The 25,997-nt window shown below is 38.7% G+C and overlaps 1 protein-coding gene across 2 annotated transcripts in view; it reads left to right on the forward strand.

The window, feature by feature from the left end:
* METTL16 (methyltransferase 16, N6-methyladenosine) overlaps positions 1-25,997 on the forward strand; it is an 81,263-nt gene that overhangs the window by 27,093 nt on the left and 28,173 nt on the right. For both annotated transcript variants that reach the window (XM_015081389.3, XM_027034676.2), the window contains exons 3-6: positions 3,419-3,618; positions 9,063-9,203; positions 11,089-11,204; positions 13,110-13,252. In XM_015081389.3, coding sequence (XP_014936875.1) covers positions 3,419-3,618; positions 9,063-9,203; positions 11,089-11,204; positions 13,110-13,252 — 600 coding nt within the window. The remainder of the gene's footprint in view (positions 1-3,418; positions 3,619-9,062; positions 9,204-11,088; positions 11,205-13,109; positions 13,253-25,997) is intronic.

Here is a 25,997-nt window from a genome sequence, read left to right on the forward strand (position 1 = left end):
GTTCATCTGTTTTGTCTCGTAAAATCCTCATATGAATGAAGTCATATGATTTTTGTCTTTCTCTGACTAATTTCACTTGGCATAATACCTCCAGTTCCATCCATGTAGTTGCAAATGGCAAGATTTCATTATTTTTGATTGCTGAGTAATACTCCATCGTATATGTATACCACATCTTCTTTACTCATTCATCAGTCAATGGACATTTGGGCTCCTTCCATACTTTGGCTATCGTTGATAGTGCTGCTGTAAACATTGGAGTGCATGTGCCCCTTCGAAAACAGCACACCTGTATCCTGTGGATAAATGCCTAATAATGCATTTGCTGGGTCGTAGGGTAGTTCTGTTTTTAATTTTTTGAGGAACCTGCATACTGTTTTCCAGAGTGGCTGCCCCAATTTGCATTCCCACCAGCAGTGCCAGAGAGATCCTCTTTCTCCACTTCCCTGCCAACGTCTATTGTTGCTTGAGTTGTTAATGTAAGCCATTCTGACAGGTGTAAGGTGGTATCTCATTGTGGTTTTGATTTGTATTTCCCTGATGATAAATGATGTTGAGCATGTTTATTTATTTTTGAGAGATAGCAAGAGCCAACGTGAGTCAGGAGGGGCAGAGAGAGAGGGAGACCAAGGATTTGAAGCAGACTCTGTGCTGATAGCAGACAGCCCGATGCAGGGCTGGAACCCAGTGAACTATGAGATCACGACCTGAGCCAAAGTCAGATGCTTAACTGACTGATCCACCCAGGTGCCCCAGATTTTTTTCATTTTTATGGCTGAGTAATATTCTTCTGGGTGCGTGCGTGTGTGTGAGATTTCACATTTTTTTTAGCCATTTATCCATTCATGGACCCTTAGATTGTTTCCATGTTTTAACTATCGTAAATAATGCTGTTGTGAACATAGGGATGCATATATCTCTTTTGAGTTAATGTTTTCATTTTCTTTGAATAAATACTCAAGTGGAATTGCTAGACCATATGGTAGTTGTATTTTTTTTAATTCGTGTGTAGTTAACATACAATGTTATATTAGTTTCAGGTGTACTATAATAGTGATTCAACAGTTCTATACCTATTCAGAGCACATCATGTCAAGTGCATTACTTAATCCCTATCACCTATTTCACCCCTCCCCTCTGGTAACCATCAGTTTGTTCTCTGTAGTTAAGAGTCTGTTTCTTGGTTTATCTCTCTGTGTCTCCCTTTCAGTAGTTCTATTTTTAATCTTTTGAGGCACCACCATTACTGTTTTCCATAGTGGCTGCACCAGTTTACACTCTCAGTGAAAGCTTTGTTCTTAATCTCATTTTTTCCTACAAACTAGTACGCTAAAACATTTTTTTTTTAATTAATCTTTATTTTTGAGAGAGAGAGAGACAGAGCTTGAGCAGGGGAGGGACAGAGAGAGGGAGACACAGAATCCAAAGTAGGCTCCAGGCTCTGAGCTGTCAGCACAGAGCCCGACGTGGGGCTCGAACTTACGAGCCGTGAGATCATGACCTGAGTCGAAGTCAGACACTTAACCGATTGAGCCACCCAGGTGTTTCCCCCCACCCGCCCCCCAAAGCATTCTTAAAGGTATAAGAAATAGTTATATTCAACTATAATGTGCAGTTTTTGTATAGATAACAAACAGACCTGTATTCCTAAAATCTAATCCTGCCCATCATCACTCTTTGTAAATTCTTTTACTATTAAAATTGTGTTTGGGGTGTCGGGTGGCTCAGTTGGTTAAGCATCTGACTCTTGATTTCGGCTCAGGTCATGATCTTGTGGTTCTTGAGTTCAGGCCCTGTGTCAGGCCCTGCAGTGTCAGCACAGAACCTGCTTGGAAATCTCCTCCTCTCTGCCCCTACCCTGTGTGCTCACTCTTTTTCTCAAAATAAATAAATAAACTTAAAAAAAACCTAAAGTTGTGTTTTTTTAACAGTTGTTTGTTTTTGGTTTGTTTATTTTGAGAGAGTGAGAGCAAGCAAGCAGAGGAGGGCAGAGGGACAGGGAGAGACAGAATCCCAAGTGGGGCTCTGTGCTGACAGCATGGAGCCTGCTTGGGATTCCATTCTACAGCTCTGTGGTCATGACCTGAGCTGAAATCAAGAGTTGGACACTTAACAGACAGAGCCACCCAGGTGTCTCTCTGAACAGTTTTTTTTTTAATTTTTTTTTAATGTTTATTTAGTTTTTTGAGACAGAGAGAGACAGAGCATGAACGGGGGAGGGTCAGAGAGAGAGGGAGACACAGAATCTGAAGCAGGCTCCAAGCTCTGAGCTGTCGGCACAGAGCCCGACGCGGGGCTTGAACTCACAGACTGTGAGATCATGACCTGAGCCGAAGTCAGATGCTCAACTGACTGAGCCACCCAGGCGCCCCTGAACAGTTTTTTTTTTTTAAAGTAGATCATGTCATCTTTAACCACTGATTGTATATTCCTCAGTATGTGTTCAATAGTGTTACTGTATGCTTAGTATCACAGAGCGGAATAAAGAATTTGTTAGGTGTCAGACTGGAAGATAATGGAAATGTTTACTGTTGCTTGGTTATTCTGTGTCTTCAATAATTGTCTTGATTGTTCATGTCTCTATAATTTGCTCTACAAATATTTGAGTACTATTGTACTTAATTCATAGTATGCTTCATAAACCCTTAAAATTTTACCTGGAACGACCCTTAGATTTTGTATTTTTTTATTAGAGAGAGGAGGCGGAGGGGGGGAGAGAGAGAGAGAGAGGGAGGGAGGGAGGGAGGGAGAATCCCAAGCAGGCTCCATGCTCAGCAAGAAGCCTGACACTGGGCTCAGTCCCACCACCCTGGTATTATGACCTGAGCTGAAATCAAGAGTTGGATGCTTATTTGACGGAGGCACCCAGGTGCCCCTCTAATCCTGTTTTCATTATCAAGCATTTTATATTGCTTTCTGCTTTTAAACATGATTTTCAAAAAGTGCTAATGTCAAATGATGTTAATAATAGTAAAAACAGGCTAGGGTTTGTAAAATAGTTACTATGTACTGGGCATGATGCTAACTACTTTTCTCAGTTTATCTCACAGCAAAACTATGATATAGATGCTGTTATCCCCATAGCTGAGGAAACAGTCTCATGGAGGTGAGATAACTTGTCCAAAGTCACATAACTAAGTAAGGAGATAATCAGGCAGGAATTGGAACAGAGGCACTCTTGTCCTCTATGCTCCTTGTATGAAAATGCAATACTTTTGGTGGAAATTTATACTGCCTTTCATAAACTGTAATTGTATTAAACACCCATATATGTATGCCACTGTGAATGTTCCGCATAGTTATTTATGTGTGATCTAGAAAATTCAAATGGGTGTTTGGTATTGTGTGGCTGACATAGAACTTGTATAGCATAGTAAATCTTACTAATCAGTTTTGTTTCTTTTTCTCCACTCCTCAGTCTTAATTTTAAAGACCCCGAAGCAGTCAGAGCTCTGACTTGTACTCTTCTAAAGGAAGATTTTGGACTTTCCATTGATATTCCATTGGAAAGACTGATTCCTACAGTTCCCTTGAGACTCAACTACATTCATTGGGTAGAAGATCTGATTGGTCATCAGGACTCTGACAAAAGTACTCTCCGAAGAGGAATTGACATAGGTATGTATATATGGTTTTAAGTTCTTTTTTAGCTGAACATAAGTTTCATAAATTTTGCAATGTCCGTTTCTTTGTAAACTTCTCTTCTGGGTATTTGTGTGTGAAAGAAGCTGGCTACAGATATTACTGTTCTTTTTTGCTACACTTGGGGTTTTCTGCCATTTATTTCTCTTGAGAAGGGATTTTCAGCACCAAACAGGGAGCAGGGGTATAACAGTGCAGAACGCAAGTGAGGCTCTTGTTTTCTTACCTTTTCAGATTACCATATTGATGTCTGTGTCTTTGGGGCATTATTTTTACTCTGAATTATTTGGTGTTAATGCAGTAGTCCCCATATTGGGATACTGTGTGATAGCCATTTAATAAAAGATCATGTGGGCTGAATACTTTAAGGAATCTCTCTTTTTTTTTAATATTTTATTTATTTCTGAGAGAGAGAGAGAGTGCAAGAGCGGTGAAGGGGCAGAGAGAGAGGGAGACACAGGATCTGAAGCAGGCTTCAGGCTCTGAGCTGTCAGCACAGAGCCCGATGCGGGGCTGGAACCCACAAACCGTGAGATCATGACCTGAGCCAAAGGCGGAGGCTTAACCGAACTGAGCCACCCAGGTGCCCCAGGAATCTCTTTATTAATAGAGGACATTTAATCCAAAATCAAAGAGAGGGAAAAAGTCATCGATTTAAATTAAGATGTTCTCTTAGTTGTAAACTTGTAACAGTGGAAAGGACTATCTGTTCATTTGGGAGATTAAGTGGAAATACAGAAGGAAATAAAGCCAGGGTATGTTTTGCAATTATAAGTGTATTGTATGTTTATCATAGCCAGTGTTTTATTTTATGGGGGGGGGGGGGCACCAGTCAGCAAGGGGCAGAGAGAGAGAGAGAAAGAAAGAAACAAACAAACAGGGAGGGGCTTGTGGTTTACCCGAAGTGGGGCTTGTGCTCACCTGTTGTGGAACTCAAACTGGGGAACTGTGAGATCATGACCTGAGCCAAAGTCAGATGCTTAATGGCTGAGCTACCCAGGTGCCATATCATAGCCAATGTTTTAATTTGATAGGGTTAAGAAAATTATTTAATTCATAGCGCCTGGATGGCTTTGTTGGTTAAGCGTCCTTTTGATTTTAGCTCAGGTCAAGATCTCTTTGTTGTGAGGTCGAGCCCTGCATCAGGCTCTCTGCTCTCTGCTGGGAGTGGAGCCTGCTTAAGATTCTCTCTCTCTCCTCCCTCTGCCCCTCCCCTCCCCAGATAAAAAGTAAAGGAAAAAAAATTGTTTTAATGTTTTACTTTATATTTGAGAGAGGGAGAGGGAGATGGAATCTGAAGCAGGCTACAGGCTCCAAGCTGTCATCACAGAGCTTGATGTGGGGTTTGAGCAGTGAGATCATGATCTGGGCCAAAGTCAGACACTTAACTGACTGAGCCACCCAGACACCCCCAGAAAAATAAAGAATAAATTTTAATCCTTTGGCCTTTACTAGTCCTTTATGGGAGCAAAGCTCTGTGGCCCTATTTCAAACTATAGTTAATAGGAAACATACTTTCTAGATAGTAGTAGATGTTTAACTTTGACTTTTTTTTTTTTAACTTTGACTTTTGTATGCATTTTCAGCGAACATTTTCAGTCCTCCTCATACATGACCTTTTTAGGTCATTTATTGACTCCTCCATTCTCCTTTATGCATGTTCCTCCATGGGCTTCCTCTGGTTTTCCTCTTTCCCTTCTAGTCACTCTTCTCCCCTTTTAGGCTTGCTTTCCTCTGTGTGGCCATTAGATGTTGAAAATCCTTAGAGCTCAATCTTTAGCCCTTTTCCTATTGAGCATCCTACTTCTGGGCAATTTCACCCACATCTGTGACTGTTTCCCACCTCCAATCAAATAACCCACAAATTTATATATTCTGCCAACTTGGATTATCTTGAGCTGTAGTCTCTTATGTCGGCAATACAGATTTCTCAAGAACATCTCAGACTTTGCCATGTCCAAGACCAGACTCATTGTCTTTTCTTGCTCATCTTGGTCCTTTTTCTTCATTCCTTATTTTCAGTGGATCCACCACAATCCACTTTCTTTTTTTTTTTTTTTAATTTATTGTCAAATTGGTTTCCATACAACACCCAGTGCTCACCCCAAAAGATGCCCTCCTCAATACCCATCACCCACCCTCCCCTCCCTCCCACCCCGCCATCAACCCTCAGTTTGTTCTCAGTTTTTAAGAGTCTCTTATGCTTTGGCTCTCTCCCACTCTAACCTCTTTTTTTGTTTTTTCCTTCCCCTCCCCCATGGGTTTCTGTTAAGTTTCTCAGGATCCACATAAGAGTGAAAACATATGGTATCTGTCTTTCTCTGTATGGCTTATTTCACTTAGCATCACACTCTCCAGTTCCATCCACGTTGCTACAAAGGGCCATATTTCATTCTTTCTCATTGCCACGTAGTACTCCATTGTGTATATAAACCACAATTTCTTTATCCATTCATCAGTTGATGGACATTTAGGTTCTTTCATAATTTGGCTATTGTTGAGAGTGCTGCTATAAACATTAGGGTACAAGTGCCCCTATGCATCAGTACTCCTGTATCCCTTGGGTAAATTCCTAGCAGTGCTACTGCTGGGTCATAGGGTAGGTCTATTTTTAATTTTTTGAGGAACCTCCACACTGTTTTCCAGAGTGGCTGCACCAATTTGCATTCCCACCAACAGTGCAAGAGGGTTCCCGTTTCTCCACATCCTCTCCAGCATCTATAGTCTCCTGATCACAATCCACTTTCATCCTTGATATTCTTTGATAGGTCTCTCCATTCTCACCGAGAATGTCTATCATTTCCTGTTGGTTTTGTTTCTTAAATATTTCTTCAATTACTACTTTCTCCATTTCCGCTGCAGCCATCTCAGTCCAAGTCACTGTTCTGTCCCCTGGTCTACAGATTACTTTTTAACTATTCTTCTCATCTACTCTGTTGCCTTTCCATTTCATTCTCCAGAAAGTATGTATAAATCCATACATACTTGGTCACATCTTTATGGCTTTAATGGCTTCTTATTGCTTCTGTGATAAACACCCAATATCCTGACTTAGGCTGTTAAAACATCCATTGTCTGTTCCCTACCCTCTTCTCTGGGCCTCTCTAAGTCTCATCCAGTGTGGTTTTCTTCCTTATTTTCTACAGTTTTGGTCTTTAGTCCTTCTAATAAGGCACCGTGAATGTACACGTTGTTCCCTCTACCTGGAACTTCCCCATCGTCACCTTGTTAGAATCTCATATATACTGTAGTTGTCAACTCAAGCCTTATTTTCTCAAGAAAGCCTTCTCTGACCTTCTAGCATGAGACAAGTTCCTTGATTATAAGCTTTAGAAAACCATGTTTCTTCCTTCAGGGTATTTGTTGTAATTTTTAACACACTTTGACTTGTCTGAATAATGTCTTTCTTGGCCACTAGATTGCAAAGTGCAGAACCTGTTAACTTTTTTTGCTTACTATACTATCCCAAGGCCTAACAAAGTTTCTAGCTTTCTAGTAGGTGTCTGATAATAATTCGTTGAATGTTCATAGATAAATACATCATTCTTTCAACATTCAAAATTCTGAACATCCCATATGAGCTAAGCAGTATGTAAAAATGAGGGGTTTAGCTAATGCTCTGCCCTTTTATGTTCATGGCAGAAGATTGGTTGATGGGTTATAGAAAACTCAAGAGCCTACTTGGTACTATTTTATTTTAATTATGCCCCAAACTGTCTAAAATAACACTTGGGGATATAGGAGGTTAATGGATTTTAGCTCTTCACAAGGAGCGCTCTAGCTGAAATCACATTCATTCTAATTAGGGTTTTATATAAATTCTTCCCCCAGACTCCATCAGTTTGCTCTAATTTTATGATTATACACTTTCCATTTTTATTTATAATTATAAGTGTTATTATCCATTAAAAAATGTCATTCAGCTTTCTGAGGAGACTAGGATGTTAGAATTCAAGTTTTTTAGTCTTAAGAATTGAGCAACTTAATTTTTTTTTTGGGGGGGGGGTGCAAAATCAGGTCTTTACCTGTGTTTATTATCCTGGAGGTAGCTGAAGGAAAGTGTACTTTCTTCTTTTTGCTCTTCGCTTTTGAATGAATTGAAGTGTGAAGAGAGAGGCTGTTGTGTGAGAATCAAGGGCCTGGTATCTGGTCCAGATATTTTTTCCTATGGAGCTTCTTAAATTTCCTTACTGTGAATGATTCTGACTTACCAGAATGGCTAGCAGGGACTCAGTAATTGTGGCCTCTGAGAGGAGCATGAGTTCCCTTCACCACCCCTTCCTTTGCTACCTCATACATTCCCAAGGGGGTGTTTGCCCAGTAGCACCAGGGCCAGGATGCTGTTAGGTAAACATGATAGAAAGTATAGCAATCATGGTGACTGTCAAAGGGCTGTTAGTTATGGTTGTGTCTTTTATCAGTCTGTTAGAATACTTAACGAGGAAGCAGTAAGAGACCCTGGGTTGCCTCTGGGTGAGAGGTATCCCTAGCCCCATCTCTTCTGGCCACATCCTTAGAAGACTAGACTGGCACCTAGATGTAGTCCGAGGAAAGCAGGCCTGGAGTGGCCTGGTAGAGGCTGACTGCTATAGGCCTTCAAGATAAACACTGGCTTTTCTTCTCTTGAACATGTGCTTTTGGATCTTACTGGCCAAGATTAGTCAGTGGTCATAAAACAGTATTTGTGGTTAGTATATACATAGTTCAGTTCATGGTTAGGGGATCTACATACAAGTTGAGGACCAAACCCTAGTTGTCTTTGCCTGGAACATTTGCCTTTGAATATCTCCCTTGAAACTGTAGTAGGGGAAGGCAATGATTGGTGTTTTACATCTAGATCAAATGTCTTTCCATGTCATCGCATCTAAGAGATCTAGTTTTTTGTTGTTGTTGTTTGTTTGTTTTTAACTTCTGATTTCCTTCAAGTAACAGCTTACAGATATTTGAGCATTGGTCATTTAAATAATCATTAAGAATACCCTGTGTATTTTTTTTTTCTGCTTTTGGGGAGTGGGATGTACATTGATTTCTTTTAAGCATTGATTTTAAGAAAATCAAGTTTTGTGTGAGATTTAAAATGAAAAATTGTATAAAGTAAATGAACTTATTTTGACCATTTTTAGTTTATAAGTTTTGTAGTCCTTGATCACCAGCCAGTTGTGTGCACTTCATTACATACAACACACAAAAGAGCAAGGTTTCTGTCCTCTAGGAAATTTGAATCCAATTATGAGGTAAGACTGACACCTGAAATGACTAAAGACCCCAGCAGCTACCGTTTGTGTACAGTCAGGTACCAGCTTGGGATTTACACTGTTAAGGTTATAAGAATTCTAAGAAGGGGAAGAATGGTGTTTGGCTTGTTGTTCTCACCTCTGTCTCTGGTGTGTGCAATGTGTTTTGAATTTTCATTATACTAGGTACAGGGGCATCCTGCATTTACCCTTTACTTGGAACAACCTTAAATGGCTGGTATTTCCTTGCAACGGAAGTGGATGATATGTGCTTCAACTATGCAAAGAAAAACGTGGAACAGAATAATTTATCTGATCTTATAAAAGGTTAGCTCTACAGAATAAATACCTCTTTCAAGCACTTGTGTTAACCTGTCTTTATAATTTAATACATCTAATTTTTTGCTTTAACATACAGACTTTGGGGTGCCTGGGTGGCTCAGTTAGTTAAGTGTCCGACTTCAGCTCAGTTTGTGAGTTCGAGACCTACATCGGGCTCTGTGCTGACAGCTCGGATCCTGGAGCCTGTTTCAGTGTCTGTCTTGCTGTCTGTCTCTCTCTCTCTCTCTGCCCCTACCCCTGCTCATGCTCTCTTTCTCTCTCGAATATTAATAAATGTTAAAAAAATATATTTTTTAATATATAGACTTCGGTAGTTTTTAAAAATATGGTACAGTACATTGTAATGGAGTTTACAGCTTTGTTATCAGTATTAATGCAGAAGGAAATATGGTAAATACAGTTGATCCTCATAATTTTGTGGATTTTGTATTTGTGAATTTCCCTGTTTGCTAAATTTGCATACTTGGCGTTATATTTAACCCCCAGATCAATACCTCTGGTACTTTTTATGGTCATTCACAGATCTGTGCAGAGTGGCAAAAATTTTGAGTCACCCAACATACATGTTTCCAGCAGAAGTTGTACAGGGTGCTGATCTGTCTTCTTGTTTCAGCTCTCTGCTGTAAACAGGTGTCCTTTTCATAGTCTATGTAGTGCCACATTTTTGGCATTATTGTGTTTTTTTCTTGGCGACTTTGCTGTTTAAACATAGTGTTAAATGCAATCTAGTTGTTATTTAAATACAAGAAGACTGTGATGCACCTTTCAGGAAATAACGTGTATTAGATTAAGTCTCATCAGACATGAGTTCTAGTGTTGCGGGCGTGATTTCAGTGTTAATGAATCAGCAGTATATATTAAATAAGGTGTTTTTAAACAGAAACACGAAACAACATTGTATGTTGAGTAGTTGATGAGACTGTTTGACCAGAGGCTTGTTCACAGTTGCCTAACCCTAGATATTTCTCTCAGGAGCCATTTGTTCCAATTCAGTATTCACGTTGACTTTATAGACCGTAACTACCATGAATGTTGGGTATCAACTATATATGAAGTGACCTAATCACCAGGATTTTAGAAGAGAAACGCTGCTGTTGATTAAAGTATATCATTTTTTAATTTCAGAATATGGAACTGTGCTACCAATAATCAAGTCCCCTTAGTGACCAGTTACTTTTTAATATTTGTGCTTACTATATATTTAAAGAGCTGTTCATTTTTTCTTTTTTTAATTAAAGAGAATTTATGTCACTTCCTGGAAGAACTAGACTTTTCTCACTAGTGTTAAACATTATTATTCTAAGGGGAGATACTAATCATGTGTTCTTCATTTATCCATTCCTGTAGTACACATTACTCCAAAATCTAGCAACTTTAAAACAGTAAATATTTATGTCATGGTTCGTACGGGCCGAAAATTTGGGCATGGCCTAGTTAGGTGGTTCTGTTTCAGTCTTTCATGAGGTTGTAGTCATCTGAAGGATTCACTGGGAGTAGAGATTTGCTTCCAAAAGCCATTCGCTTACATGGCTATTGATAGGAAGCCTTGGTTCGTTCATGTGGATCTTTCCTCTAGGCCAGTTGACTATCCTTATGGCATATCAGCTGGCTTCTCTTAGTGCAGGTAATTCAAGAAATAGGGCAAGAAAAAGGGCAATTTTTCTTTTATGACATAGCCTCAGGAGTGACACCTTATCACTTCATCACATTCATTTTATTCAATAAAAGTGAGTCACTGGGTGCAGCCTATACTCAAGGAGAGGGATATTAAACTCCACCTCTTAAAGGAACTAGTGTCATAGAATCTGTGGTCATATTTGAAAACTGCCAGTGCATTAAGAGTAGTTAACAGTTCTATATTTTCTCCTAGTGGTAAAAGTACCACAGAAGACACTCCTGATGGATGCTCTTAAAGAAGAATCTGAGATAATCTATGATTTTTGCATGTGCAACCCACCCTTTTTTGCAAATCAGTTGGAAGCCAAGGTAAAATATCTCCTGCTTTAAAACAATTGAATATTTATCTAAGTTGTTGATGTTTGCAAAGATAAGAGCAAAGAACAACTTTTATTTTGGAGGCTGTATCAGGATGCTTCTGGTATCAAGCACCTGAAGAGTCAATTCAGATTGACTTAATAAAGGAAGTTTATTGGCTTACATATCTGAGAAATCAGTATATTTATGTATATATGAACATATATATGTTTATATACGTATTATATATATACGTAACATATACAAGTATGCATGCCATAAGTGTAAATTGGATTTTCCAAAGTGAACACTCCTATGGAACCAGCATCCAGATGAAGAAATAGAGTACGACTAGCACTACAACTAAATTTCTTTTTATAACAGTTTTATTGATATAATTCACATGCCATACAATTCACTCAAAGGGTAGAATTTAATTATTCTTAGTATATTCACAGAGTTTTGCAGCTATCACTGCAGTCAATTTTAGAACATTTTCCTCACTCCCCAACTCCTCCCTCTGCCACTAAGAAAAACCCCTCTCCATTAGTTACTGTCAGTTTCCCACAGCTCCTACAGTCCTAGGTAACCACCAGTGGACTTCCTGTTTTTATGGATTTGCCTGCTTTGGACATTTCATGTAAATGGAATCATAATATGTGACTGATTCTTTTCACTAAGCATAATATATTTTCAAGTTTCATCCATATTGTGGCATGTGTCAGTACTTAATTTCTTTTTATTGCCAAATAATATTTCATTGTATGGAAATACCATATTTTCCTTATCTATTGATGGACATTTGGGTTGTCTCTGCTTTTTGATTGTTATGAATAATGCTACTGTGAGCATGCATGTACAAATGTTTGTGTAGGAGTGGAATTACTGGGTCATATGATCACTGTGTTTAGTTGTTTGAGGAACTGCCAGACTTGTTTTCCAAAGTGGCTGCACCATTTTACATTCCACCAGCTCCAGTGTGTGAGGCTTCCAATTTCCAGTTTCTCCACGTCCTTGTCAACACTTTTGTCATATGTCCTCTTGATTATAGCCATCATAGTGGGTATGAAGTGGTATAAAGTGATATCCCATCTTGGTTTTGATGTTTATTTTCCCGGTGGCTAATTATGTTGAACATCTTTTCACATGTTTATTGATAACTTGTATATCTTCTTGGGAGAAATGCCAATTCAGATCCTTTATCCATTTAAAAATTGGATTATTTTTTAAAATTATTATTGTAAGAATTCTTTATGTATTCTAATCACAAGTCCCTTATTAGATTTATTGTTTGCAGACATTTTCTCCTATTTTGTGGGATGTCTTTTCACTTTCTTGTTGGAATCCTTTGCAGCTCAGAAGTTTAATTTTGAGGAGTCCACTTTCTCTAAGAAACCATTGTGTAGGCCAAGGCCATGAAGATATACTCCTATGTTTTCTTCAAAGAGTTTTATAATTACACCTTTTATATTTAGATCTTTGATCTGTTTGAGTTAATTTTTCAATTTGGTTTGTGGTAGGAGTGGATTAAATATTTAAATTTGAAAAATGAAACCCTAAGAGTACTAGAAGAAAACATAGTAAATATTTATATAATCTTTGGGTGGAATATTTTCTGTGCATGGTACCAAGACAAAACATAAAAAGTGACAGATTAGGCTATGTAAGAAAGGTAAAATTTTTGTTCGTTTAATCACAGAGATGGAAGGTAAAAGACCTTGGGGAAGAATATTAGTGTGAATGCAGTTGTTTAAGATGTAATATTACAATTACTATATGATTTTTAAATCTACCGTGATGATTTGGAAACTAAAATTACGTCTAAGCATTCTTATTTAGAACTAGATTACAGTCAAAGAGTTAGTCTTATGGTGTAAAAATTTTTCACCAGTTGTTGTTGTTGTTGTTCTTGTGCAGGGAGTAAACTCTCGAAATCCTCGGAGACCTCCACCTAGTTCTGTAAATACAGGAGGTATCACAGAAATCATGGCAGAAGGAGGTGAATTAGAGTTTGTTAAAAGGATCATCCATGACAGTTTACAACTTAAAAAAAGATTAAGGTAAGTTAGTTATTACAACATGGGACTATTTTTTCCCTATGTAATTCTGAAAGAAACAACCTCACTTAGAGGAAATGTAATCACAGTAGCCTGAAGAATAAATAGATAAAAATGGAAATGGTTGCAGATCCTACAATCCGCAAAGACCCTGTTTCTGAGGATGCTCTCGTGGCCTTAATTGATTTGTGTTTCTTGTAATCATCTGCACTACATGGATAGAAAGGAAAATATCGTATGATTGTATTGCTCCCATTGGTACGATACTGTGGTGGAACAAAACTGATTCAAATATGGCTTTTGATTAGAAAACAGATGGGTTCAGATCTGTCCCATGAACCAGAATAAATTTGTTGCCTAGTCCTTGAAGCAATTTATGTTCTTGGAATCAGTCTCCCAAACAATGACAGATGTGAGGACATTGAGCTGTCAAGAACTTAATGAAGGGAAACTGAGATCACTAACCAGTTCCAGAGGAGAGTTAAAGCTGTTCCTTTTTAAAAGCTAATTATTTCGGACAACACGCCTGTCATTAAGCAACATAAGGTACTCGAAAAGTGCTATTTGTCTCGCTTGACTTCTCACTCTGCCAAGTGTTGTTGAAATGATGGATAATGTGGTAGTTCAAAAGTAAAAGGTCTTTTAACCCTAGCATTTAGCTTTGGGATGTAGAGATGATTTTTTAAATTGTGATAAAATATGTATGACATACAATTTATAGGTATAGGTTTTGGTTTTTGTGTGTGTGTGTGTGTGTTTTTTTTTTTTTTTAGAGCAAAAGAGAGCTTGTGCAAGTGGGGGAGGTGCAGAGGGAGGAAAAGAATCTTAGTAGATTCCACGCTCAGCGTGGAGCCCAATGTGGGGCTCAGTCCCACCACCCTGTAATCATGACCTGAGCTGAAATCAAGATTCAGATGCTCAACTGACTGAGCCGCCCAGACACCCCCAAAACTTACATTTTAACATAAAACTATACATTTTAAAGTGTATAGTTTAGGGGTACCTGGGTGGCTCAGTGGATTGAGTGTCCGACTTGGCTAATGTCATGATCTCAACTCATGGGTTTGAGCTCCACATCAGCCTCTGTTCTGGAACCTGCTTTGGATTTTTGTCTTCCCCCTCTCTCTGCCCCTCCATCACTTGCGCTCTGTCTCTCTCTCTCAAAAATAAACGTTAAAAAAAAATAAAGTGTATAGTTTAGTAGTGTTAAGTACATTTATATTGTAATGCAGCTAATCTCCAGAACTCTTTCTTATAAAACTGAAACTCCCTACCCATTAAACTAAACAGCAATCCCTCTTTCCCCGCCTTTCACCCCAGTCTCTGGTAAACAGCATTCTTTGTCTCTATGAATTTGACTATTGTAGGGACTTTGTATAGTATTTGTCCTTTTGTGACTGGCTTCTTTCACTTAGCATAATGTCCTCAATGTTCATCCATGTTATAGCATGTGTCACAATTTCCTTCCTTTTTAAGGCTGAATAATATTGATATTCCATTGTATAGTATATACCACATTGTTTGTTTTTTTTAATTTTTTTTTTAACGTTTATTTATTTTTGAGACAGAGAGAAACAGAGCATGAACGGGGGAGGGTCAGAGAGAGGGAGACACAGAATCCGAAACAGGCTCCAGACTCTGAGCTGTCAGCACAGAGCCCGACGCGGGGCTCGAACCCACGGACCGTGAGATCATGACCTGAGCCGAAGTCGGCCACTTAACCGACTGAGCCACCCAGGCGCCCCTATACCACATTGTTTATTCATTTATCTGGTGATGGGCACTTGGGTTGTTTCTCTCTTTTATCTATTGTGAATAATGATGGTATGAACACAGGTGTGCAAGTATCTCGTAAGACCCTGCTTTTAATTCTTTTGGGTATAAACCCAGAGTGAAATTGCTGAATAAGGAAGACTTTTTTTCTCCTTCTTTTGGATTTATATGTGTTTAATGCTGCTTATCTTAGTAAAAGGCCAATTCCAAAACCAATGGATATCCTAATTTTTTAAATGTGAGTTTATAGATTTGTGGAAAGCGACTGGATTTTTGGGTGGTCTCCCTCTCAGAGGATTTATTTATACCTTGTTGAAGCCAAAGGTTAATAAGTTTCTGCTTTAAATTGATTTGTTCAAAGACAGATTAGGGTATAAAGAAGAAAGTGACTTAAGTTACACTGAGCATTGGGAAGAGTCTGAATGAGTAAAGTAAACTTAAGGTAACAGAGCACTGAAACTTATGAAAAGAGGTACACAGGGCCATGTAGCCATTTCAGAATCTGTCAGCTTTTGAGGGGATGGGAGCCAACCAGGAAAATGAGGAAAGTTGTTTTCAGTAGGTCTGTTACTGAAGTCCCACGTGAACTACAAAAATATGTTTTATAGGAACACCATTCTAAGAGAAATTGATCAATATGTTCGAGATCTGCCTATACCTGGCTCTGGCTGCCCCCCGATTGAATGAAAGGTACACATTTGCTGAGAAGGATAAATTGCAAGAGTTCATCATACTTCTGGAGAGCTGACCATTTTGAGCTTGGTATCACAGATGGGAAACATTACCCATTTATGATTGATTTGAAAATAGGGTTCAGCAATCCTGTCCACTCTGTTAGGATTCATGCAGATTGAGAGGGATAATTAGGAAGAGAAGAACTCATTTTTACTGAAAAGAGAATAAAGCAGTATGTTTTGAGAGTATTGCTCATAAATCTTGTTTATAATATCACATTGTTCCATGTTGACTTTTCATTTGTACATAGTACCAGTTCATGTCCTCCTACATATTTTTATAGTTGACATAATGTTTAAACCACTATGCAACTCTGAAAACTGTACACACATATACCTTGGATATACTGTGGGTTCAGTTCTAGACCACCGCAGTGAAGTGAATATCGTGATATTAAGCAAGTCAAATGAATTGTTTGGTTCCCTGGTACATATAAAAGTTACATGCACGTACAGCTATACTACAGTAAATGTTCAGCAGCATTATATTATATATTTAAAAAATGTATATACCTTAATTAAAAAATGCTTGATTGCTAAAAAATGCTGACTATGTGGGCATTTTCCCTCAACATCAGTGAGTTGTAATGTCTCTGCTGGTGGGGGCGATCTCAGTGTTGATGGCCACTGACTGTTGGTGGCTGAAGCTGGGGTGCTGTGTCAATTTCTTTAAATAAGAACAATGAAGTTTGCTGCATCAACTGACTCTTTCAAACAGTTTCTCTGTAGCATGTGATGCTGTCTGAAAACATTCCACTCACAGCAGACTTTTAAAATTGGAGTCAGTTCTCTCAAACCCTACTTCTGCTTACATACTAAGTTTATGGAATATTCTAAATCCTTTGTTGTCATTTCAACAGTCTTCACAGCATCTTCCCCAGAAGTAGATTCCATCTCAAGAAACTACTTTCTTTACTCATCCACAAGAAGCATCTCCTCATCCATTCAAGGGTCATTTATGAGATTGCAGCAACTGAGTCCCATCTTCAAGTTCTACTTCTAATTCTGGTTCTTTTGCTGTTTCCACCACAACTTTGGCTACTTTCTCCACTGAAGTCTGGAACTCCTTAAAGTCATTCATGCAGGATGGAATCAACTTCTTTCCAAACTTCTGTTAATGTTGATATTGCGACCTCTTCCCGTGAATCCCAAATGTTCTTAGTGGCATCTGGAATGGTGAATCCTTTCCAGAAGGTTTTCTTTCTTTAAAAAAAAAAATTAAGTTTATTAATTTTGAGAGAGACAAAGCAAATGAGTGGGGGAGGAGCAGAGGGAGAAACCCAAGCAGGCTCTGCACTTGTCAGCACAGAGCCTGATGCAGGGCTTGAACTCATGAAATGCGAGATCATGACCTGAGCCGAAACCAAGAGTCAGATCCTTAACCAACTGAGCCACCCAGGCTCCCCCAGAAGGTTTTCAATATACTTTGCCCAGTTCCATGAGAGGAATCACTGTCTGTGGCAGCTATAGCCTTATGAAAGGTATTTTCTTAAATGTAAGATTTGAAAGTCCTTAATACTTCTTGGTCCATGGGCTCCAGAATGGATGTTATGTTAGTAGGCATGAAAACATTTATCTCATTGTGTGTCTCCATCAGGGCTCTTGGATGATGAGGTGCATTGTCAGTGAGCAGCAGGATTTTGAAAGGAATCTTTTTTTTTCTGAGCAGTAGGTCTCAACAGTGGGGTTAAAATAGTAAACTATGTTACAAACATTGTGCCGTCATCCAGGCTTTGGTCCATTTATAGAGCTCAAACAGGGTAAATTTAGCATAATTCTTAAGGGCCGTAGGATTTTCTGAATGTTCAGTGAGCATTGGCTTCAACTTAAATCACCAGCTGCATTAGCCCCTGACAAGAGGATCAGCCTGTCCTTTAAAGCTCTCTAGCTATGAAAGTCCTAGATGATATCTTGTTTCAATATAAGGCTGTTTCATCTACATGGAAATCTGTTGTCTAATGTAGCCACCTTCGTTCATTATGTTAGCTAGATCTTCAGGATAACTTGCTGCCGCTTCTGCATCAACACTTGGCTGCTTCACCTTACAGTTGTGTGTTATGGGGATGGCTTCTTTCCTTAAACCTCGTGAAGGAGCCTCTGCTAGCTTCAGGCTTTGCTTCTGCAGCTTCATTACCTTTCTCAACCTTCATAGAATTGAAGAGAAATTCTGGATTAGTTCTGGATTAGCCTTTGGCTTAGGAGAATGTTGCGGCTGGTGTGATCTTCTGTCCCGACCACGAAAACTCTCTCTCTGTCAGCAGTAACACTGTTTGCTTTCTTATTATTCATAAGTTCACTTGAGTAGCACTTCTGGTTTCCTTCAAGAACTTGTTTTTACAACTTGGCTGACAGTCACAGAAGGCCTAGCTTTTGGCCTGTCTTGGCTTTCGACAGGCTTTCTTCACTAAGCTTAATCATCTCTAGCTTTTGATTTACAGTGAGAGATGTGGACTCTCCTTTCACTGGAACACTTAGAGACCCTTGTTAGGGTTATTAATTAGCCTAATTTCGATATCGTAGTGTCTCAGGGAATAGGAAAGAGAGGGAAAGAGACAGGGGAACAGTGGTTGGTGGAGCAGTCAGAGCACGCACAAGTTACTTGTTAAGTTCACCATCTTACATGGGTGCGACTCGTGGCACCTCAGAACAGTTACAGTAGTACCAACACAGATCATCATGGCAAATACTGTAATAATGAAAAAGTTTGAAATATTGGGAGAATTCCCAAAAAGTGACAGAGAGACACAAAATGAGCGCTGGTGGTTGAAAAAATGATGCCAATAGAGTTGCTCAATGCAGGATTGCCACAAACTTCAATTTGTAAAAAAAAAAAAAAACACAGTTGTCTATGAAGTGCAGTAAAGGGAGGCATGCTAAAATGAGGTGTACTTGTATTTTGAAGCTCTGAAAAATAAGGGATTAAAAACAAGTATTTTAACCCTACCATCTGCTTCTTACCCATCTAGAATTTTTTTCTTATTCCTGAAAAAGTGTAGGAACTCAGCAGAGTTTTTAACATTATGGAGTTAAATTTGTTGCACTCATCTCCGTGATGGCACTCAAGATGCCTCACCTCCCTGTTACGATTCATGCCTCACCTAAGTCATGCACAGCAGCACCTGCGTGCATGTGTTTTATTTTGTATCTTAAAGGATTTTGCAGCTGGGATGCCTTTGGGAGGTAAAGGTATCCAGTATCTTAGTTTTACAGATTAGAAACTTGGGACCCAGATATCCTGATTTCTAGTCTAGTAGCCTGCAGCATATGCAGTCCTAGCGTACAGTTGGACTTCTAAGTAGACAGCCTTTTTGTTGTTGATGAAGTTGCAAATGCTTTGCAGCCTTACCTTTCATTTTTGTGCCTGTGACTTAAGCTTACTTAATACCATTGTCTTTTGGGGGTGCCTGGGTGGCTCAGTTGGCTAAGTGGCCACTTCAGCTGAGGCCATGATGTCTCGGTTCGTGAGTTTAGGCCCCGCGTTGGGCTCTGTGCTGACAGCTCGGAGCCTGGAGCCTCCTTCCGATTCTGTTTCCCTCTTTCTCTACCCCTCTCCCACTTGCTCTGTCTCTCAAAAATAAATGAAACGTTAAAAAGAAAATTAAAAAAAAAGAGCACTGTCTTTTTTAGAGACTCACCCAACCTTCTAAATAGATCAGTCGATATATTTACAGATCTATTTATAATCAGTTTCACTTAATCAAACTCCTTATGACCTGAATTTCAGTCTTGTAATTCATTGCTTATTAGGTCTGTAGTTCATTCCTTTTATGGCAATTATTTTATGATTTTTCAGGAGTCAGATCTGTATCTCACAAAGTTCCAACTTAATACTGGTTTCACCACTTTTCCTCTTCATGCTTTTTCCTTTCTGTTCCCTACTCCCTGCCAGATGATGAATACTTCCTGGGTTTGTATATATAGTCCGTATATTTGGTGATGGGCAACAAATTGAATAATCTGTGCCTTTTTTTTTTTTAAGTTTATTTATTTATTTTGAGAGAGAAAGAATGTGAGGTGGGGATAGGCGGAGAGAGGGGGAGAGAATCTTAAGCAGCCTCCATGCTGCGGCACAGAGTCCGACGCAGTGCCCGAACCCATGGAACTGTGAGACCATGACCTGAGCTCTTACCAGGAGTCAGATACCCAACCACTTGAGCCACCCAGGCACCCCTGTGCCTTTTGAATGTGATTCTTTAATCACATTCTTAATCACCAAACGTAAACTTCGTTTTTTATTGGTAAATGGGATAATAATAGCTACTTTAGATCTCATATTATATAGGATCATTTTAACTCGACTGTTCTAGGAGTTCAGTAGATTTACATGCTGGTCCACTATGTTGAAAGAAAATGTTACAAATAACTTTGTTACGTTATTTTAATAAAAAGCCCCTCCCCGTCCCCTTCTTTTTTTTTTTTAAGTAGATGCTAGTATAGTTATGGGGTACTATAAATAATAATTGCAGGGTACAATTGTAGATTTTATCCCTGAGCCTTTAGTTAATTCTCCAGCTGAAAGACTCCCAACTTTGGAGATAATATCTCCTATAGCTGTTCAGAGAATGAAGAGAAATTCCATATGAATATACATGTAGACTGAAGTGCTATCTAAATGTTAGATGTTCCTATTATTTGTGATTTTATCTCTTAAACAATATAATCACACAGAAAATTAGCAAATGGAGAAAACATTGATCTCAGCACTTTGATGCAACTATTAGCTTATTTTGGGTGCATTTCCTACCCAGTTCCCCCTTTTTTTTATTCCCGTGGTTATAATCATAAATACCACTAATTTTGTTTTCTGCTCTTGATTTTTTTTCATTCCTGTGTTTCTTTGTGGCTAATGGTATGTGCATAGCAGTAATTTTAAATAGCTTGACAATAGTCCACAATTAACTAATTCCTTATTATTGGGCACTATATTCTTTTTTTCAGTGTTACAAAGAACATACCACTTCTCATTTGTTACTGAACCTCCACAGATACATCTAATGAATCTGTAACGTGGGTGGCTATCTTTGACCTCTGATTTCATCTTTGATTAGGACCCATCATAGGGTTGCCGATCAGTAAAAGGGTTTCTTGGGTGTCATTAGAAAGAAATGTACCCCTTGCTCCAGTGTACCAACTCACTACACAGATAAAGAATGTAGGGATGTATTGGGGATCAGATAATATACCAGCCTGTTCTCCGGTAGAAGACAATTTTCTCAGTTAAAAACCTAAAATGTATGTCTTAGTTTTGAGCTCCACAGGAAGTAGATACAGGTATTTTGATTTTTTACTTCCTGCTAAGGTAGGAAGATAGAGAATTAAGCAGCCTGAAAGATAAGGGGCTACTTTTTTTTAATGAATTAGATTATGTGCTTCTCATAACCTTAGTTTAGGTATCATGCATACATGCGTAGTTACATTTTCTTTCAAGTTTTAAGGGGGCAGCGCCTCATTGATTGGTGACTACTCTAAGGTCTTAGGGAGAAAAGGTTGAATCCAGTGGTTCATGCCGTGACAAGCTAGCTGTATCAGCTTTCATAGCATATCTACCTATAATAGGTAGTCACTGCTTAGTGCTACTTTCAGTAGTCGAAGTAGAGAGTTGTTAAAATCAACAAGCATGTATTTTTAGTACATCAGGCAGTTATAAAAAGGAATACCAAAGAATGAAAAGCCTTGGTCCCACTACCTTGGAGAATCTTATTGCAGTGTTTCTTGTACTTGTAAAAATGTATGTGAATCATTAAAGCTACTTTTTAAGAAGAACGGAAGATAAAAGTTTATTTTTAGTCATGTAGATTTGTAATGTGTGGTAGTTTAAATGATAAATTTTGAGATCAGGTGGACATTAGGGCTGTTCTGCATGTCGAGGGGCATTTATTCTGGTAATTCAATATAGGCAGCGAAATGTTAGGTTCCACAACTAGGGAAATTTTTAGACTATGCTCATGTCCACTTTACATGCCAAACTTCTGCTTCTGTCTGTTTTTCTGTATTACGCTTTAGTTTAAGGTTTGGTGTTTTAAAAAGTTTTAAAATAACCAGTCCCCACTAAAAAGAACCAGTAGGGGCGCCTGGGTGGTTCAGTTGGTTCAGCATCTGACTTCAGCTCAGGTCGTGATCTCATGATTTGTGAGTTCAAGCCCTGCATCAGGCTGTGTGTTGACAGTTCAGGGCCTGGAGCCCCTGCCTTGGATTCTGTGTCTCCCTCTCTCTCTGCCCCTCCCCATTCATGTTCGCTCACACAGTCTCTCTCCCTCTCTCTCTCTCTCTCTCTCTCTCAAAAGTAAATAAACATTAAAAAAATGTTTTTAACAAAAAACATAAATAAACCAGGCGCCTTGGAGAAATGGGTGATTCCACTGCTAGGTAAGTATAAGTTTAAGAAGAGCCTGGAATATTTTATGGTATCAAAAAGTAAGGAAGTGTTCAAAAAATGACCTGTCAGAAGCATACAAGAGGTAGCCCAAGCCAAATCTGAGACAATATGATTTCAAAATAAATAATGATAATAATTGATTTTAACCTATTAAATAAAATAAGCAAATGAAATACATAAAGGGGATAGAGGAAAAGTTCTTTGTCACAGTATCCCAACTAGTACATGCAGAAGGAACAATAAAGTGAGAAAAATCACCATTTTGTCATCATTATTATAATAATTGATTCATGGAAAATCAACAATGGAAAATTTGAGGAGGGACAGGATGTTAACAATTTCAGAGTATCTCCCCACAGATGACTTAACAATCACAAAGAAATAACGGTAACATTATAGTAGAGAAGCCTGGGGGACCCCACCTTAAGCAGGTAATCACCTTCTGATGTGCTGCACCCAGGACACTACAGCACCCTGTGCTCTTCATGCCCAGTGTGTATAACTTGAACCTAACTCTGAGGAAACTCCAGACAAACCAGTTGGAGGGGTTTTGTAAAACATTTCTTCAGAAATAGGAAGGTCATGAAAGTTACAAAAACAAACAAAAAAAGGGCTGAGGAACTGTTGCGGATTGAATGAGACTAAAGAGACTTGACACGTAAATGAAATGCAGGATCTTAGATCTTGCATCAGGGGAGAAAATTACCATGAAGGACATTATTGGGATAATTGGTGAAATTTGAAAATGGACTGTATTCCAGATAATAGTATTGTATGAGTGTTAAATTTTCTCAATTTGATAATTGTTCTGTAGTTATGAAGGAGAAGGTCCTTGTTTTTAAAATGTGCATGCCAAAATATTAAGGGTTAAAGGGGCATGATGATGACTGTAGCTAACACTCAAATATTGAAAACAAAACTAAACACACATACAGAACAAGCAAATGGAGGAAATGTTGATTGATGAATCTGGGTGAAGAGTATACTGGAATCATTTGTACTAATTTTGCAACTCTTCTGTATGTTTGAAATTATTTCAGAATACTTTTTCTTGAAGCTGCTATCTCAGAGGATTACTAAATGTTGTAATGAGTACAGTGTTACTTGCATCATTAAAATAGTATAATGGGTTCAAAGTCTCCTGGGTAGCTAGATCTTCCTTTTGTTCATCTTTTTTCTACTTGCATTTTGATTAGTTGTCACAAGATGTTTGTGAGAGTAGCTAGGATCTGATGGGTAGGCATTTCTTAAAGTGAAGTCAGCTCAGAATTTTTTTTAATACATGCTATAACTTTGTCCTATAAGAAATATAAGTGTTTCAGGAAACAGTTAAGTATACTGATGAGATTAAATCTTAGATTCACAAGTCTAGTATTCAGTTTACAGCAAGGGTTAAAAGAAATATGTACTTTGCCAAGTGTATGTTAACTACCGATGACATATTTAACCATAACAAGCCTTACTTATCTAAATATTTGCTTCCCTTCATCTCCTGAGGAAATTTAGAATATCTTTGATTTGTCTCTGTTCTGGACTGTTTCTTGGTTTCTGGTGACTCTGATCTAATCTGTTCAGGAATGGTAATCTTAAAGGAAAGGTCTTCACCTATTTTATACTGTTACTATTTGAGCACTAATTGCTCTTAATTTCTTTTTTTGTATCTTGTTCCTAAAATACCAAAGGCTTTTAATTCCTGGTTAATGATTTCTCCATTTATATACTGTCTTCTTAAAGGGAGCATATTGTTTTTGTCCTAAACATTTTAAAACCACCAAATGGAATTGATTGTGCTCTAAGTAAATTTACCCAGGTTTGTTTAAAGTGGTTTAGGTAAAACAATTATTTCTTTGTATTTTCAAAGGGGAAAATGATTGACTAAACAAAATAGGGGCAGTCACCTGTTGTTGAGCCCATAAATAATGAAAACAAAATAGTAGTGCATACTATTTCTAGAGCAGTATAATGGTATTTCTCATACTTCTGTAAACATTAAGATTATCATTTATATTATTTAATGTATTAAGTTGGAACCATATGAAATGGCCACTGTATTTATGATACAAACCCGGATACAAAAACATTCTGTGCCTGCATTTATATCAAAGTCTAAAGAGGCAAAATTATTAAGACAGAATGACCAGGAGTCACTGGAGGCTGGGGTAGGATGGGAAAAGACTGCAAAGGGGCACAAGGGAACTATTTAGGGTGCTGTAAATGTTCTATTATCTTTTTTAAAAAAAATTTTATGTTTATTCATTTTTGAAAGACAGAGAGAGACAGAGCACAAGCAGGGGTGGGGTGGAGAGAGAAGGAGACACAGAATCTGAAACAGGCTCCAGGCTCTGAGCTGTCAGCACAGAGCCTGACACGGGGCTCGAACTCACAAACCGCGAGATCGAGACCTGAGCTGAAGTCAGACGCTCAACTGACTGAGCCACCCAGGCGCCCCTAAATGTTCTATATCTTGATTGTGATGGTGGTATTATACGCATTTGTCAAAATTCACTGAACTACATACTTAAAATTAGATTTTAAAAAAGGCGTGCCTGTGGGAATGCAAGCTGGTGCAGCCACTCTGGAAAACAGTTTGGAGGTTCCTCAAAAAATTAATAATAGAACTATCCTAGACCCAGCAATTACACTACTAGGTATTTATCCAAGGGATACAGGTGTGCTGTTTTGAAGGGACATATGCACCCCAGTGTTTATAGCAGCACTATCAACAATAGCCAGAGTATGGAAAGAGCCCAAATGTCCATCGATGGATGAATGGATAAAGAAGATGTGGTGTGTGTGTGTGTGTGTGTGTGTGTGTGTGTGTGTGTGTGTGTATACACACAATGGAGTATTACTTGGCAATCAGAAAGAATGAAATCTTGCTATTTGCAACTACGTGGATGGAATTGGAGGGTATTACGCAAAGTGAAATTAGTCAGAGAAAGACAAAAATCATATGACTTCACTCATATGAGGATTTTAAGTGACAAAACAGATGAACATAAGGGAAGGGAAACAAAAATAATATAAAAACAGGGAGAGGGATGAAACAGAAGAGACTCTTAAATATGGAAAACAAACAGAGGCTTACTGGAGGGGGTGTGGGAGGGGAGATGGGCTAAATGGGTAAGGGGCACTAAGGAATCTACTCCTGAAATCATTGTTGCACTATATGCTAATTTGGATGTAAATTAAAAAAAAAAAATCTAGCACACAGAAAAAAGGGGGGGGGTGCCTGGGTGGCTCAGTCAAGTGTCCAACTCTTGATCTCAGCTCAGGTCTTGCTCTCAGGGTCATGAGTTGAAGCCCCACATTGGGCTCTGCACTGGGCATGAAACCTACTTAAGAAAAAAATAAAATAGGGGCACCTAGGTGGCTCAGTCAGTTAGGTGGCTGACTTCAGCTCAGGTCATGATCTCCCGGTCCATGGGTTCGAGCCCCGCACTGGGCTCTGTACTGACAGCTCAAAGCCTGGAGCCTGCTTCCGATTCTGTGTCTCCCTCTCTCTCTGCCCCTCCCCTGCTTGCAGTCTGCCTCTCTGTCTCTCAAAAATAAATAAAAACATTTAAAAAATAAAATAGGAAAATTTTACTGTATACAAGTTAAATCCCAATAAAGCTGATGTAAATGTAAAAATTCCTCTCGTGTCCCTTCTATTTTTGTTGTCATTCATTTATACGTATGCATATTCATAAGCATACATAATCAAATATGTTGTTGGTGATTTTTTTAAATGTTTATTTCTTTATTTTGAGAGAGAGGGAGAGAGAGAATCCCAAGCAGGCTCCACACTGTCAGCACAGAGCCCAGTGCGGGGCTGGATCCCACTAACCACGAGATCATGACCTGAGCCAAAATCGAGTTGGAT

This window comes from Acinonyx jubatus, chromosome E1 (assembly GCF_027475565.1).
Source record: "Acinonyx jubatus isolate Ajub_Pintada_27869175 chromosome E1, VMU_Ajub_asm_v1.0, whole genome shotgun sequence".
In the NCBI taxonomy this organism is placed as follows: Eukaryota; Metazoa; Chordata; class Mammalia; order Carnivora; family Felidae; genus Acinonyx; species Acinonyx jubatus.